The following is a 16,918-nucleotide window of genomic DNA, read 5'->3' on the forward strand; positions in this document are numbered from 1 at the left end:
AAAGTCCATATCACGTGTCGCGTGAACTGTAGACTTTCGCTCAAAAAAAAAGAAGAATGGTCTCACGAAAATCGAGACCCAAAGGGTGTTGATGCACATCACCACCACCACAGTGCATAAACACATATAGATCGAGGTAGTATGAAACGTCTGCGGAATTTAGTTCACTCAATCGAGTTACGCCACTGTGTATACGTTGTGTTTAAAGCTCACAACAGTGGTCATGCCGGTTGTAATTTTAGGTTAAATTATTTTGGCGTGAGATTTTTCGCGTAGTTTAATAATAAAATAATAAGATAATATAGAAAACAAAAAAACCTGGAATATAGCGGTTTAAAAAAAAATTAGAAAAAAATGGACAATAAAATAACGATATGCGACCCCGACGAAGAAGAGGAATTAGAAAATGATATATTGCGTGATATGGAACCAGTTATGTGGATCAATGACGATCCGAACTACGATTTGGACGAGATTAACACGTTTTTTCACAGAGTTGACTCAGATCAAATCATATACGAGGAGAAGAAGAAAAGGTGCAAATTTATCGGCAAATATGTCATGGGCGACGTTCTCGGCGAGGGTAGTTACGGAAAAGTTAAGGAGGTTCTAGATTCGGAAACGCTCTGTCGACGAGCCGTCAAAATACTGAAGAAACGAAAACTCCGAAGGATACCGAACGGAGAACAAAACGTTCAACGGTGTGTGTTTGACAATCGTATATGATCTTGTGAATGTTTTCGCAATGTATGTGTGACATTTCGTGCGAATTTCTATTTTATACACACGCTTGTTTATGTACATATTTATTTATTTATATTCACCGCATCTATTGTATTATAAATGAACAAAAAAATTTATTATTAACTTCACACATAAACCGCACCAATAACTAATGCTTGCTGTTTATGTTTCACAGGGAAATAAAATTATTAAGAATATTGAAGCACAAAAATGTAATAAATCTCGTGGATGTTTTATGTAGTGACGAGAAAGAGAAGATGTATTTAGTTATGGAATTCTGTGTTTGCGGGTTACAGGTAAATTTTGACAAACACACATGTATATTTGGTTCAGAATTTCATACACATATATGTGTCAACCACATGTGTCTAAAACTAAACTTGTTATCAACTGATTTTAAGAAAACTGTTTTATACAAGGTATATTCTGTTACAAGATAACACTAAAAAACATGTGCTATTTGCAAATTTCAAGAACACCTTGATGTCACAAAAATATCAGACATAGAAGTAAACACCATTTTTGTTTGATAAGCCTTCTGTCAAATGCAACATATTTCATACAAAACAGTTTTCATTGAATCAATTTCATAACAAATTAGACAGTTGTTTAGTGACTTATTCCGTCCATAATGATCAAGATGTTTTATAATTAACATTTGTTTTCTAGTTTGCTTACAAATTATGTGCAATATATGTATCATATATCGTTGTTTCGTTACACACAAAGAAAAAAAATCATGTTACCAAGTACAATTGAAGTTTTTTTTTTACAATTGACATCTGTGCAATGGCCTGCATGAATTAACAACAATTAGATTTCTATTTATTAGATTCTTTACAGGACATGTTGGAAAGCACACCAGCCAAGAAGCTTCCGCTTTGGCAGGCGCACGATTATTTCTGCCAGTTGTTGGACGGTTTAGAATATCTTTACAGCAAAGGAATAGTTCACAAGGACATAAAACCTGGCAATTTGTTACTAGCTCTAGATGGTACATTAAAGATTAGCGATTTTGGCGTCGCAGAGGTACACAAGCTTCACATCTATTTACATTTCGTTACTTTAAGAGAATTTGATCTAATCTATATCTTCTATTTAAATATAATCTTCACAAATGCCAAGATCAGATGTCATTTGATTTAATAAACTTATACGGATGGTGGAACGCACCAAGTATACTTGTTTTTCAAAATGAACAAACGTTGCGCTTTTTCAAAACATTAGATATTTCATTTCTATTTGTAATTTTGTCTCTTTTTCATTGTGCCAGGCGTTAGACATGTTTTCCAAAGACGACACATGTACAATAGGTCAGGGATCGCCGGCGTTTCAACCACCAGAAATCGCGAACGGCTGCGAGAGTTTCTCAGGTTTTAAAGTAGACATATGGAGTAGCGGAGTTACATTGTAAGTAGGATGCGCGTAATCTTAGGCGTGAGGTGTAAAGGGTAACGTGTTTTTGTAACAGGTACAACATAACAACAGGTCAATACCCTTTCGAGGGCGATAATATATACAAGTTGTATGAGAACATTGGAAGGGGTGAATATAGTATACCGAACGAAATAGAAGATCCTCTGAAATCGCTCATACAGGGAATGTTGCAGAAGGACGCGGATAAAAGATTTACATTGCAACAGGTTAAGAGACACGCCTGGACCGTTTGCAAGCACCCCAAAATGCATAAGGAGGTGCCCATACCGCCCCTGAAAAGCAACTCGTGCCACAGTATGACCGTCTTACCATACCTGTTGGAGTATCATTGCGGGAGCGATGATGACGACCCTGTTTATTATACGGAACATCAGCTGAACGGTACGAATTTCGTTGTTTCGTTATAAATTCGCTATAAATTAACATGAAAAAAAGCCAGCCACAGAACTTCCGAAAACGGAAGGCCACACAATACGGTGGTTACAAAAAAAATATATATATATATATATTATTCTCTCGTTCATCGTAATGCGCAATCGTTTCCTTTTGTAGAAGAGAGAAGACTTCAAGAGTTAGATCATATCAGCGAGGATCAGAAAACCACGTGTAACAGCCATCATATCAAACCCAACGCGAACAGTCAGAACAAACGGAGATGGCGCAAACCAATCTCGTGCATAAGTATGAAGAGATTTCCGTCTTGCAAACCGTCGTGATTTCGACGATCGTTTCGCGTGTTTCTTCGCTTGTATATTGCCGACCGAGTCGGTCGCTATAAAGCTTCTCCGTGTCCAAGACCGAAAGCTTGATAATACGCGCTGTGAGCGTATACGTTACACGTTACGCGATTCAGCGTGTAACGCAGCACGAATAGAACGTAACGCTTTTGAAGTGTCGCTTCAAAAGTGTCGAATGAAAAAGAAAAAAAAAAAAAAAACGTTTGTGATATTAAGATTAAATAGCATATAGAGATAACAATTCACGACAACCTTATTCGTCATACGATATACTACGAAACGTCTGTTCAAATTTACATTTATCTTTCGGTGCCATATTGATAGTGCGATTAATAAATATGTTAATCGTAAAATAATTCTGTTTTATTTTTATTTGAACTGTGTGTGTGTGTGTGTGTACGACGGGAAAACCGACGAAAAAATGTAAGCAACATCACGCTATAAACCAAATTTATATATAAACGAAAATGCATTAAAAAAAAATAAAGTTATGAATATATTAAAAAAATATTTTTAAAATAAAAAAATATATTTAAGAGGTAAAAAAGGTCTGTGACTAGATAAACTAGTAATTTTCTAGAGAATTATACACATATTATAATCGACACGTAAAAAGTTTCAGAATCACCCTAAAGATACATTGCAAAACATCTCAAACCTGATATTTTTTTTGCGTTTTTCACAAGGTGCCTAAGTGACTAGTCGAAAGAATTCGGGCTCGCGTCCCTCAAATCAACGCAAAGTGACCGCGTGTTTGTGTATTTTCGCGTTTAGAGAGATTTTCAGTGTTTTATTTCGTTTGTCGGTCATTTGATCTCGAACGAAGAAAATGTGGATCAGTTACGAAGTCGTCGGTGTCCGTTTCACGGAGAAGTGGCTACGAATAAAGTGGAGGTCAAACTAACTTTATTACGCGTCAGGTTTGTTTTATCGTTTTCTACGTTCTTGTTTCTATCTAAAGCTCCACTTTTCCACGTCTTGCTAACACGCGTGATTGTTGCTCGTAAGTTTTGCTTTGCAGATCTCATAAAATACCGGAAGAGACACTTGCCTTTCAGCGCGTTAAAACGTTGCAAGTGATTCGAACAAGGAAACGCGACACATTTTCTAGGAAAAGAATCTAGTCTTCGGCCTCGTCTAGAACAAGTCACGATCTACTGAGAGAGAGAGAACCGGAAGAAGATTCAAAAGACAAATTGATGTATCTCGGAAAACAATAAATAACACTTAGAAGATGTAATCAAGCTTCTCTCACAGATTTCCTGATTGTCCATCCTGTGCAATTTCTTTTTAACAAAAACGTTTTTTTTTTGTTTTTTTAAAACAAATTGTGCACATTGACAAAAGAAACGTCTAAAAACTGACAGACAGTACAGGACAGTGTGTGGTGCAAAGGTGATCTGTTTTTGCAGCTGTAAATGAAAATCTTATATGTTACCACTACACCAATTATTATTTAATAGCTCCACTTATATATTCCAATCTCGTTATGTATATATTGTACTTTATATTACAAACAAGTGTTTTGTTTTTGCTGAAACTACACTAAATTCAATTCGATCGCCAATTTACTCTTCTTACTTTTCTCTTGTCACATTTCAAGATGTGATAAGACTCTACATGTGATCTTGCTTAAAATAATGTACAATATAACAACGAAATTTAATTGCAATTTTTGCAAACATATCAAAGTTGGTTTGGTTAAAATCTTCGACGAAGCGTTTTGGGAGACAATAAATTTGGAAGAATATTAAAAGTGCAATTTGATCTCACAAAAGCAAATCCTGAGATTTTGATCGGAAAAACTAAATATCAGCAATATTAATTCCCAGTCCCTTTCTGTAACTCGTAATAATTTCGTATATCGTTGTCGTATCGTTGCGCATCAATACTTTTGTCTGCGCAACAATTCGTAATGCATACACTATTAGAACTTACAGAAGACTAGAGCTGGTGAGCTGGTGATTGAGAAGATATAGATTTTCTTCCATATTTATAATAATAAAAGATGACGATTATATAATCTTAAATGTACAAATAAGTTATTAAGTAGTCTACATACATAGTAGCTCCTTCTTAAATCAGAAAAATTTCCACTCGCTTTCTACACGTTTGTCGCCATTTCCCATCGATATAAAAAAGTTATGTCGTGAATAGACGTGTTTACGACATTTATTTTGCTTTTTCCTTCTTGAACAATCGGGACAATTGGTCTAGGCGCAAAAGAAGAAAGAAGCGCTCGGATTCACCTCTCAATTTTCGATTTTGCTTCGATCCCAAAAGAATTTCCGAGTTTAAGAAGAGCTAATTCAATACAATTTTCAGTAAAGTTTAAGTGTAGTCACCGCTTTTTTTTTTTTTTTTTTTTTTTTTTTTTATTTCTAGTGCCATAAATCGGTAAAACGCATAATGAACTAATGTCAAGGCAATTAAGTTATGTCGATATTGATGTGTCTGTGTGAGTTTTATTTCAATTATATTTTCGATTTTGTTGTTGTTGTTGTTGTGATGTAATCATTTCGCACACACATAGCGTTCTGCACAGTGTTTTTTTTTTGTTTCATGACTGATTACCGCCTAATATAGCGACTGCGCGTTAGAGGAACGTGGCCGTTTGATCTTTTCCAGGTTCTTGATTACAAGATCGTGAAGCGAACAATAGCGATTGCGGACCTCGCACATAACAAGCCACAAGCTTACGTATTCTTTCTCATCAAGTTCTTGGATAGCCCTTCTATAATCGAGAATATGTGGATATTTAGCGACTTTGCTAACTATCTTCCCTCTCGAAATGAAGTACCTACGAACACAAAATGAAAGATAATTCTCTTCTTTGCGCCTGTAATTTCGCCAGTAAAAAAAAAAAAAAAACTACTAATAGAGGCATCCGTTCCTGAGAGTTAAACCGTTAGAGTTTTCCGTTTTATACTACCTAGAAATTTGATCGAAAAATGCAGCAGCTTCGCTTTCAACTGATTGGATTTCGGATAATGTATCCTCTTGAATAGATACTCCAAAGTTGTTTCCATCCTCAATTTTTGGGATCAGAAAAGAGATCCACATTTTTAGCTGAAAAAAAAAAAGTTCATTAAAAATCAAATAACGCAAATCTTCTGCATTTGTACTCGAATGTGCATCGCGCACGCTTAAATAAATGCGTGCTCACCAAGTTGGAATCTTCTAGGAGTTCTCTAATGTAGGGTTTGACTATGTGAATCAAGTCACATAATTTTTTGTTGCAAGGTACCGGACCGTTTGGAAGTACCATAACTTTGGTTCCGCTGGTCTCCTCGCTATTATTGTCCACTTTGAGCTTTTTTGTGGCAGGACCATCTTCGGAATGATTAATAATTATGGGGTCTGGAATGGGTACATTCAACTCTTGATGTACATCTGACAATTTGCGATTACAGAATCCCGGCGTTTCTAGCAATTCGTTTAATTTGACTATTTTCTCGGGAAATCCTTCCACCAACAGTTCCTCTGCCTTAAATGACAAACACGTAAATAACAACATACAAAATATAAACAGAGCTCACTCTGTATTGTGATGTACAGAGCAAGCTACTATTCGATAAGATATAAAAAGCGTAGAAACAATAATAATGAAGAAAGAGAAAGCAACCAATTACCTTGGTTTTAAGAGAATCCTTGTATTCTTGAACCTGTAAAATAATCTTAAAAGATACATCACTTTGATAACAACGTGTGAAATAAGTGTGTAAACAAGTACTTAAACAAGTACTTAGAATTAATTTAGTGTAATATGCAAATATGTATAAAATATAAACAACATGAAAATATAAAATGGCAATGAAATGGCTTGAAACAAAATATAATAATCTATAGGTGTTGCAAATCACAATTCAAGTCTAACTTAGATACCTTATTTTCTGTAAGACCATCTGGGAATAAATTACTCGAGCCATGGCTTAGATTACCGGAGAGTGTGGAAAACATTTACACAAAAGATGAAAAGCAATAAGGGAACACATACAGAAGATGATTTTTAACAATTGTGAGAATTTGAAGACAAGAATTTGGTTTTTACAAAAATCTTAATCTCACACAACAGAATACAATCACAGGAGACTGATGACAGATTAATTCAATTGTTTGTGTGTTTTAAAGGAGTATGTTTTGTATTTCAGACTGTATGCACACGTAATAATGTTTTAAATTATTTGTCTATGCTATGTGTATGTATTATTCGAGGAGCAATAATTCTTGAAGTGTTGATAGTCAAGCTTGCAGTTTGAGAAGCAACTGTCGCATGTACCATACTAAGTATAAAATAATTGTCAGTTGTAATTATTTATTTTAAAAAAAAATCAGTAAACAAGCGGTAACATTCCTTTCTGTTGTAAACTAATATCAGTCCGATGTGTTCCGTATGAGAGAAGAATCCTGCATCAGCATTACTATCATGTTTCTCAAGCAGTTTCTAGAAATTTGACGGGGATACAAAGCTTATCAAAAATTCCTTATCAACTGTGTTTCTTGTCGTTATCAAATGTTACCCCTCCTCACGAGAGTACAAATGCCATCGAAATTCTAGATCTTTCTTTTTAGGAGAAGAAGCAAAAGAGGAAAATATGAGGCTACGTGTGTAACGAAAAAACTTCAAAACCGTATGGTGTTTTTTTTTTTTACTTGCATTCGATACTCGCGACAATTTCAAGTACGTGGACGGGAGAAACAGGAGGGAAGCGACGGGGAAGCAAAGGTGGCGGTAAACTCTAGGTCGCGCGGGATCCTCGCAACGGATGAACGCGCACACCACTGTGCTCGCGTAAATACCGGTGGTTAACCTAAACGACGTCGTTCGTGCCACCTTCGATCGGAACGTCTCGGACCGATCCCCCACGTGTCGGCAACGCGACAATCGGCAAACGAGGCCGAAATCGAGATGATTTCCCTTACCTTTCTCACGGTAGCATCCTCCATTATAAGTTTCGTGGGAAAAAGAGAGAGTTATTTCTAAACTGCTCAGCGAACGCTCCGTGTTTCCCTTTGTTAAAAACGTGCAACTCTTGCTCTGCGCGCAACTCCAAACAGGAAGTCGCGCTACCATCGTGTTGTGTACATACTACTACGTTGTCAAGCGAGGGACTTGGCGTCCTACGTAGACGGCGTCGATTTCGTTCGCGCTTTCGGCGATTTTATCGTCGTTTAAAATCGACGCACGTATTTATACGCAGCGAAACGAGATAGGGACGAGCGCGCGCGCGATATTAACGGCGATACGCGCCGAAATACGGACGAACTCGACGACAAAAACTTTGCGTCGCGACGCATGCGCACGATCACGAGTTCGCGATCGATTTATCTTTTAATAAAAACGTGAATCACAACACGCTCGCCAATTCCGAGAAAGATTTCGCACGCGCAATCACACACAAATTTGTTTTCCCGCGACCTCTTTGCGTTCTTCGCACCGTATTGTATTTTTTTTTTTTTTACACTCAAGTTACAATATATTAAAAATTGGTTTTTACAAAAAAATTTTTATTATATGTACAAAAAAGCAAAAAGGATGTTAAAGATGTATCTAACGTGTCACACACACACACACACACGCGCAAAGGCATATAAGAATTTAAAAATTGCAACATTCCACTCGAGGATTGCATAATTCTATGCGCACACACACAAATAAACAATAATAAATGTAAATTCTCTCACTGTTTTTTATATTTCAATGTTTTTCGACATCATGACAAATTATTTTTTCTTCACCTTCTCGAAGAGCGTTTAACGAAAAACAAATTTGTTAAGAAAACAGATTAATTTAAAAAGGATTCGAGAGTCTCGAAGCTGGATGATCGATCACTTTGTAATTATCTTGTAATTTTTAAACAACGCCTAATATACTAGAGCGATAAAAGCGAGTTTTTTTTTTGTTTTTTCTACGTAAAAAACGCATCGATAAAGGGGCGAGTCAGCCTTTTATCGCGGCGCTTATATCATCGTCCAATTGTTAATTACAAAAAGAAACACAGTTAATCGACAGTATTTAATGAGAATAACTAATTATAATAATAATATTATTATAATAATTGCGATAGATTTTTCTTTGTATAAATATATATTAAACAGGGCTAGGTGAGCTTCTTGGCTTTCTGGTAAAGTGTATCGACAACCTTTCCCATGCTGTGTATCGTGTCTAATGCGATTTCGTAAGTTTTGTCGCGCGGCGTGTCCTCGAAGACGATCAGAACACCTTCCCCTTGGTCGAGAACTCCTCGCAGCTTCTTGTCCAGAATCATTTGCGATAGTTTCTTTTCTACTTGAGCCAACGGCAGGGATATGCACGAGGCGATGTGACTTACCTGCGTCAAAATGCGCAAAAAAATTATCAAAACTGTTTTTTTCTTTTTTTATTACACGCGTTTCTACGTTGAGCAATTTTCTGCTCATTCGGCAAGTTTTTTTTTTCCAATATGACATTTCAAAAAACAACGTTCATCACATAAATACCTGCACTCGGGAGTAAGGTTCGACTAAACGGCACAGATTTTGTTCCAACATCGCGTCATAGAGAGAACCGAGATGCGCGCGTACGATCACGTCGTCTTCCAATTCTTGTCGATATTGTTTAACCGCCTTTTGAAAGTCCGCTAGCGACCGCCGATGGCTAGCCTCCGCTACAGCCCGCATAGCGTCCAGATCCAATCCCGCGTATTTCACCGCCAATTTACCCGACATGATAGCCTGAACGTCCTCCGGTGTGCGTAACATGATTTTTGACAACAACATGTACTTGAGCGCCGTCAACGCCTTGGGACTTTCAACACTGTCGTATCTGCAAAAAAAAAAACGAAGCAAACAAACACCAAAGTTTAGCACATTCTTTGGTTAAAACTCTTTTGCAATTTATAAAATCGATTGGATGATACCCTTCAAATGCCTCGTAAAAGTAAGAATAAGCAGTCTTGAAATCTCGTTCATCTGCAGCGTGCAGTATTCCCGATTGTAAGTCTAGAGCAGCTTGCATCTTGGGTGGACAGTAAATTGCATTGGCAGTTGTTCTGGCACTGGTGAGCGCTGCTCTCGCCTTAGCTAAATTGCTCAATGCGTGATATGTCTTGCTTTCCAGTAACTGAACTTCTACCAAAAGCTGCTTGTCATCGAGTTTTTTGAGTTCTTTGAGAAGAGCAGAGCCCAATTGCAATGCTTCACTAAACATACCAGTGTCGAAGTAGAGAGCTATTAAGCGAGCTTCTAAAGACTGTCTTAAAAATGTTCTACGTTCTTCCTTGGCCCATTCTATGCATTCTTTACACAATTGCACCTAGACACACAATAAACATACAATTGCATCTTGTTGTTTTTGTTACATAGTTGACATGTAAAAACAAAATTCTGACTACAACTTACTCTGTACATTCACAGCTATGTAATCCTTCTAAAGTACAACAAAACTCACCTCAATACCAATACCAGCCTCCAGATCCAGAAAGAAGTCAACTAAGGATCGCACAAGCTTAGCAGCTTTTGCTTTGCTAATGAGACTGAGAAAGGGTCTCGTGGCTTTGATCAACTCGGCCAGTTCTTTCGCCTTGCCTTCCTTCTTGTAAAGCTCGCCCAGGTGCAGAATACCCTGTTCCTTGACGCGGATGTTGTCCTCGTCATCGTCGCCAATGCTGGGATCGGAGACGATCTCGTTCAGCAGCGAGATGCCTTCACTCCGATTTGTCACAGAAACAGCCTGAGCTCTCTCGAACAGCATCGCACCAGCCATTTTGAGTGATTGTTCGTACTCAGAGAAAAGCTGAGAGCAACCTGGCCCATAAGAGAATGAGTAATCGCTTTTTCGTCTTGTAAGCCAGCGCAATGTCTATGAGTGGTGCACATTGTCAACTACGTATCCATGTCTACGAACGACTCGTCGGTAAGTTATGTTCAAACGTGGTCATGGTTCTATTCCGTGCTGTGTCCACAATCGTGCGGTTCTATTCTGTGCTATGTGCGCAAGACCAAGGCTGCGTTCCGAGTTGCGCATAATCTATAGTGCACGTCACGTATAGTATAGATAAATGCGTAACTCGGAATGCAGCCATAGGGTGCGTTCAGACAACTCAACAGTTGCACAACGGTTGAGAGATAATCACTTCTGATTGGATCATATTTTTGGAACCGCTGCAGATTTTGAAGAACAGTCCTATCATAAGCGATGATCTCTCAACCGTTGAGTTGTCTGAACGCAGCCATAGTTATATGTTTACAAGCGGCTTAGGCCTGGTTTATGCGGGCAAATAAGGCCTTGTTTTGGCCTTGTTTATGCGGGTAATAACTGTTAATTTATGCCGGAATTGGTACAGTTCAACTATAGGATTTCAATGCTTCTGTTATGCTTCTGTTATGCTTCTGTTAATAAATAGAAATATTAAAATCTTAGGCCCGCATAAACCAGGCCTTATCGGTGCGCACGCAAATGTGGACATAGTTCTGTGGAAAATAAAGAAAATGGGTGCGTTCAGACAACTCAACGGTTGAGAGATCATCACTTATGATAGGACTATTCTTCAAAATCTGATGCGGTTCCAAAAGTACGATCCAATCAGAAGTGATTATCTCTCAACCGTTGTGCAACTGTTGAGTTGTCTGAACGCACCCAATATTTATTGTTCCGCGCGGGATATTCGCGTGCCGTTTGTTCTATCGAAGTAACGAATGCGATTGGTCGATCGCGGAAATGTGTTTTTGCGCGATCTCATCTTGCGGACATACGTCCATTTGCAGATCCGGTTTTACGCTCCCGTCTGTTGATCACGTGGACAGAGAAACCGTGCGTGGTGTGTTGTGTATCGCGGGTGAAGTGAATTCGACTTTTTGACTCTCTTTCTCAGTTGCGATCGAGCGAATAATCGGTAGCGCGTTTATGACGGCACGTGTGTGACAATGGCACCGACTATTCAGACCAACGGCAATCAAGCCGATCGAGATAAACGAGCGGTTAGACCGGCGGAAAAGAGGTGACGAGCGAGGAAGAGAGGTTACGACTTAACCCCAAACAAACGAAGCTAACTCGGTGATTTTGTTATTTTCTTTACAGATCTGAACTCATATGCAGAGTTAAATATTGCAACACGCTACCGGACATCCCGTTCGATCCGAAATTTATAACTTATCCGTTCGAGCCAACAAGGTGTGTAGATCGCATCGGAGAATTAGAACTGTAACATATGTGCTTTTCTATTTAATAATAATTGACGCTAATTTTCGCGACGCAGGTTCATTCAGTACAATCCTACCTCGTTAGAGCGCAATTACAAATACGAGGTTCTGACAGAACACGACTTGGGTGTTGAAATTGATTTGATAAATAAGGATACGTACGCGGGAGATCCGAACGCGCAACTGGATCCGGCTGATGAGAAATTACTCGAAGAAGACGTTCTGACTCCTCAGGACTCGAAACGTTCCAGACACCATGCCAGAAGTGTCTCTTGGCTGAGACGCACAGAGTACATCTCCACAGAAAGTACCCGATTTCAGCCTCAAACTGCAGATAAGGTTGAGGCTAAGGTCGGTTACAGTATCAAGAAAAATTTCAAGGTATGGACTTTCGAATTCATACAGTATTACTGTTTTTGTATCTTTAACCCTTTTGCTACGGCGGTTCGGTCCGCCGTAGCGCCACCACTGAACGGGACTCCGCGTCGAAAGTGTACACATTGCGCATGGACAGTGTATTTTGGAAGAAAAGGGATTTTTCTTTAAAACAATTTATAATTTATGTGAGTCACATCGTGCATGCCGGATGTATCCAGCGTTCGGAGCGAAAGGGTTAAATGCAATATTCAATTGTGTCTTTTTTTTTCTTTTTGATCAGGAGGAGACTCTGTACATGGACCGTGAGAGTCAGATAAAAGCTATAGAGAAAACTTTCGAAGACAATAAAAAACCAATTGAGAGGCACTACAGCAAATCAAATGTGGTACCTTTGGAGATATTGCCAGTGTACCCAGACTTCAAGGTAGCACAGTTGCGACATTTACTACAACGTCAATTTTATCATTTTCTTTACATCATCTGTTCTTTCAATGTTTAGTTGTGGAAATATCCTTGTGCCCAAGTTATATTTGACTCTGATCCTGCGCCAACTGGTCGATCAGTGCCTGCACAGATCGAGGAAATGTCACAAGCCATGATAAGGCAAGTTCCTTTTTATTTTGTTTCAATAATTTTTACGAGAAAGCAAATAATTCGAATAGCATTCAGAAAAATTTGAGATTTGTTGTGAAAACAACAACGACGCTCTTTGTCACAGAGGTGTTATGGATGAGAGTGGAGAACAGTTTGTGGCGTATTTCCTACCTCTTGAGGAAACATTGGAGAAGCGTCGACGGGACTTCACCGCTAACATTGAGTACGCAGATGACGACGAATACGAGTACAAAATGGCGAGGGAATACAATTGGAACGTCAAGAGCAAAGCCTCCAAGGGATACGAGGAGAATTATTTCCTGGTTATCAGACAGGATGGGGTACGTGTGAGCGTGCCACTTGCTTGATTAATTCTGCGAGTGTTTGCGTTAATTGATGAATATTTCAGGTGTATTATAACGAGCTGGAGACGCGCGTGCGGTTGAGCAAACGGCGACAGAAAGCCGGGCAGCAGCCGAATAACACGCGCTTGATCGTTCGTCATCGGCCTTTAAACGCCAACGAGTTCAGAATGCAGAGATATCGAGAGAAGCAGTTGGAACCACCTGGAGAGGAAGACGAAGACGAAGAGGAAGAGGAAGAAGAGCAGGACGAACCTCAGCAGGAAGCGGAGAAAAACGACGAGAAAGGTTTGGCTTAAAGATTCTGACAATTTTCAAAACAAGATGCTGACAATTTTCTCTCTTTGCAAAACTCAAGAAAACATTTTTTTTCTCGCAGGTTCCGAGGCGGAGAACGAGGAAGGATCGCGGGCCTCATCGAGAGCGTCCTCGCGAGCGTCCAGCAGAAAATCGCGATCAAAGTCGCGATCGCGGTCTAAGTCCGGCTCAAGATCGAAGTCGCGCTCGCGATCAAAATCTCGATCGCAGTCCCGATCGCGCTCGCGTTCTCAGTCGCGTTCGCCGTCGAAGTCGCGCAGCAAGTCGCGATCCGGCAGTCCTCGATCGAGAAACTCGTCGAAATCGCGATCGAGGTCCGCGTCAAGATCGCGTTCCGGCACACCCGCCAAGTCACCGTCGAGATCTCGGTCGAGCTCGCGTTCCAAGTCAAAGTCGAGGTCGCAGTCGAGATCGAGATCCGTTTCCGGTAGCGAAAGCGGTTCGGGAAGCGCGAGCGGCGAAAGTGGTTCGGAAAGTGAGTGAATCGAGGATCGCGGTAACGATCGTTTTTCGCTTTTGGAACACTTGCAACCGCGATTCGAGATAAAAAAGAAAGTTCTATACGCCACTGCTGTCGACTCGGTATCTTCTAAAACCGAGTAAACCACAGGCTTGCGACAGTGCGCTTGCCGGCCAACTGTTTAATTTTCAGAGCAGTTGCGCGCAAGCGTCGCCATTTTTATTCAGAAAACATCGTTAGGACAAATATTTTTCTCACGTGATTATTATATGTTTTGTAAAATTTTCAATGAAGACAAAATACATGTATTGTAGGATAGTCACACACCGGCATAAATATTCGAACTTATTCTTTGATGACACGTGAGGAAGTATTACATACACCGACTTGTACAAGTGCTGTGCGAATGTCAAAGAAATAAATTCATAAAAAAAAACAAACTTGACTTCAATTTCTCTTTGCAGCGAGTACGTACAGTCGGCGTCAATGAATCGTTTCGCGGACCTGGGGGACTAGGGGTAAAGGCCAAATCACACTAGCAATTGATCGGCGATTAGCGATTGGCGATTGACATTTATCCAATCACACTTAAAGGCCTAAAGTGTTTCCTTATCCAATCAATTGCTAGTGTGATTTGGCCTTAAGAGAGACGGTATTCTCTAGCAATAAGTATTGCCAACGGGCGCCGTACTAACAAACTGTAGCAAATCTCGATGAATTGACCAATTACAGTATTTACTGCTAGGGAGTAACGTGCCTCTTACTTCTAACTCACCGCGTCAACGAAACGATTCATTGACACCAACTGTACATAGATGTTATGACTTAATAAGTAAGACAAGTAAGTTAAGACAAATATACATATAATAAATAATGTAAATGTTGTTATTTATACGTATATAAGGAATATGTATATATATATTAAAACAGAAAAGTCTAAAACCATTGTAACTGATCTGCTCAATCTTTCGCAAATCAAACTATTTTTGATCAGCTAACATTGGGTGCTTTCCACCTACGTACACAGGCGACACTGTGTAACACTTTGTCCACTAGTGTGAGTGAGACACACTGATATGCTCTTTCTCACACTAATAGACACTTTGTACGTAGTTAAAAAGCACCCATTACCAGAATTAAAATTTTAATTGTTACTGTACTAACAATATATTGTTATAAACTACAGATATTTGTCTATATATTACAATAATATTTATACTGATAATAAGCATGTCACTTCTCATAAGCAAGTAGAAAAAATTAAATGTAGATGAAAAAACCTCTATAAGAAAAATACGAAAATTTTTTTAATATAAAAATTGTAAAGTAAATGTCCTTAAGAAGTGAAATTGCGTGTGCATGAAGTGTGAGCGATGCTAGTGGGAATAGTGTATGTAGTCGCGCCTAGGCATCATCCTCACCACCACCTTTCATGTACATCGCGCACCGGGCAAGAACTCGCGCGCACACCATTGTATAAACGTGTGTGAGCTGAAATCCATTAACCGCGTTAACGCCTCCGCAACTTTGTAACATTTTCCCTTTTTGCGTTCACTCGCAGGTCACGTACGGCGCTTCACATTATTTTCTATAGGCCCACCCGTCGTCTCTCTTTCTTTGTCGCTTTTCCTTCTGCATAACCCGTTTCTCACAGTCTCCCGAGCGTTTTCAACCGGCCTCGATGAATCAAACGCGAATCTCTCATCTCCAACAGTGTTAAATTAGACCGTTCGTTTCGCGCGAACTCGTGTAATAATTTGTTTTCAGTTTGAAAAAAAAAAAAAAGTGTACAGCGTAAAACATTTGAAACGTCGAAAAGGCTTGTTCGACGATCGTCTCACGACACGATCTTTGTAATTTGACGTAACGACAAGAAAAAAATTCCCGTTCGTAGTTTTCATCGTTTCCTCTCATTTTCTTTGCAGCATGTTCGACGTCGGTGGACAGCGCGACGAAAGAAGAAAATGGATACAGTGCTTTAACGACGTTACGGCAATTATCGTGTTATAGCATTTCATCAAACTCTATGTACCACGACAATTGCGACCGTGTAGAGTAGCGGGAGTGCACTGATTCTGGTTAGAAGGGTCCCCCCTTTGCTATATACTGTTAGGAAAGAATAAAAAGAAAGAGTGCAAACTCTATGTACCACGACAATTGCGACCGTGTAGAGTAGCGGAAGTGCACTGATTCTGGTTAGAAGAGTCCCCCCTTTGTTATATACAGTTACGAAAGAATAAAAAATAGGAGTGCAAACTCTATGTACCACGATAATTGCGACCGTGTAAAGTAGCGGAAGTGCACCGATTCTGGTCATAAGGGTCCCCCCTTTGCTATATACTGTTGGAAAAGAGTAACAAGTAGGATTGAAAACTCTATGAATTACGACAATTGGGACAGTTTAGAGCAGCGGAAGTTCACCGATTCTGGTCATAAGGGTCCCCCCTTTGCAACATTCTGTTGGGTAAGACTCAAAAGTAAGACTGAAAACTCTATGTATTACGACAATGGGACGGTTTAGAGCAGCGGGAGTTCACTGATTCTGGCCATAAGGGTCCCCCCTTTGCAACATTCTGTTGGGTAAGACTCAAAAGTAGGACTGAAAACTCTGTATTACGCCAATGGGACGGTTTAGAGCAGCGGGAGTTCACTGATTCTGGCCATAAGGGTCCCCCCTTTGCAACATTCTGTTGGGTAAGACTCAAAAG

At 39.5% G+C, this 16,918-nt stretch overlaps 4 protein-coding genes across 8 annotated transcripts; 2 read left to right on the forward strand and 2 right to left on the reverse strand.

Moving 5' to 3' along the window:
• Positions 1-47: 47 nt before the first annotated feature.
• LOC109859397 (serine/threonine-protein kinase STK11) lies at positions 48-5,221 on the forward strand. 3 transcript variants are annotated; one of them, XM_020437635.1, is made up of 7 exons: positions 48-136; positions 495-701; positions 920-1,040; positions 1,588-1,773; positions 2,018-2,154; positions 2,216-2,562; positions 2,734-5,221. In XM_020437635.1, exons 2-7 carry the CDS (start codon positions 562-564, stop codon positions 2,895-2,897), a joined length of 1,095 nt encoding a protein of 364 aa, XP_020293224.1. In that variant the 5' UTR covers positions 48-136; positions 495-561; the 3' UTR covers positions 2,898-5,221. The 3 variants fall into 3 exon arrangements, 2 of the variants coding, with proteins under 2 accessions (XP_020293224.1, XP_020293222.1); XR_002250707.1 differs by lacking the exon at positions 48-136 and having other exon boundaries at positions 144-701; positions 2,734-3,838; positions 3,940-5,221; XM_020437633.1 differs by lacking the exon at positions 48-136 and having other exon boundaries at positions 144-701.
• Positions 4,353-8,181, reverse strand: LOC109859400 (proteasome activator complex subunit 3). 3 transcript variants are annotated; one of them, XM_020437638.1, is made up of 5 exons: positions 7,842-8,181; positions 6,551-6,595; positions 6,085-6,405; positions 5,851-5,987; positions 4,353-5,718 (listed from the first exon to the last, which is right to left on the reverse strand). In XM_020437638.1, the coding sequence occupies exons 1-5, from the start codon at positions 7,863-7,865 to the stop codon at positions 5,496-5,498; spliced, it is 750 nt and encodes a 249-aa protein (XP_020293227.1). In that variant the 5' UTR covers positions 7,866-8,181; the 3' UTR covers positions 4,353-5,495. The 3 variants fall into 3 exon arrangements, with proteins under 3 accessions (XP_020293227.1, XP_020293228.1, XP_020293229.1); XM_020437639.1 differs by having other exon boundaries at positions 6,551-6,583; positions 7,842-8,178; XM_020437640.1 differs by lacking the exon at positions 7,842-8,181 and adding an exon at positions 6,804-7,790 and having other exon boundaries at positions 6,551-6,583.
• A 409-nt stretch (positions 8,182-8,590) lies between these two features.
• LOC109859380 (26S proteasome non-ATPase regulatory subunit 11) lies at positions 8,591-10,723 on the reverse strand. Its single transcript, XM_020437605.1, has 4 exons — positions 10,348-10,723; positions 9,818-10,212; positions 9,399-9,723; positions 8,591-9,250 (listed from the first exon to the last, which is right to left on the reverse strand). Exons 1-4 carry the CDS (start codon positions 10,660-10,662, stop codon positions 9,020-9,022), a joined length of 1,266 nt encoding a protein of 421 aa, XP_020293194.1. The 5' UTR covers positions 10,663-10,723; the 3' UTR covers positions 8,591-9,019.
• Positions 10,724-11,677: 954 nt separating this feature from the next.
• Positions 11,678-15,031, forward strand: LOC109859378 (RNA polymerase II-associated factor 1 homolog). The gene is made up of 8 exons (XM_020437602.1): positions 11,678-11,896; positions 11,977-12,069; positions 12,155-12,479; positions 12,757-12,900; positions 12,976-13,079; positions 13,195-13,411; positions 13,480-13,720; positions 13,812-15,031. The coding sequence occupies exons 1-8, from the start codon at positions 11,823-11,825 to the stop codon at positions 14,231-14,233; spliced, it is 1,620 nt and encodes a 539-aa protein (XP_020293191.1). The 5' UTR covers positions 11,678-11,822; the 3' UTR covers positions 14,234-15,031.
• The last annotated feature ends 1,887 nt before the right edge of the window (positions 15,032-16,918 follow it).

Source organism: Pseudomyrmex gracilis, unplaced genomic scaffold (assembly GCF_002006095.1).
Source record: "Pseudomyrmex gracilis isolate BER0280 unplaced genomic scaffold, ASM200609v1 scaffold_260, whole genome shotgun sequence".
NCBI classification, from domain to species: domain Eukaryota; kingdom Metazoa; phylum Arthropoda; class Insecta; order Hymenoptera; family Formicidae; genus Pseudomyrmex; species Pseudomyrmex gracilis.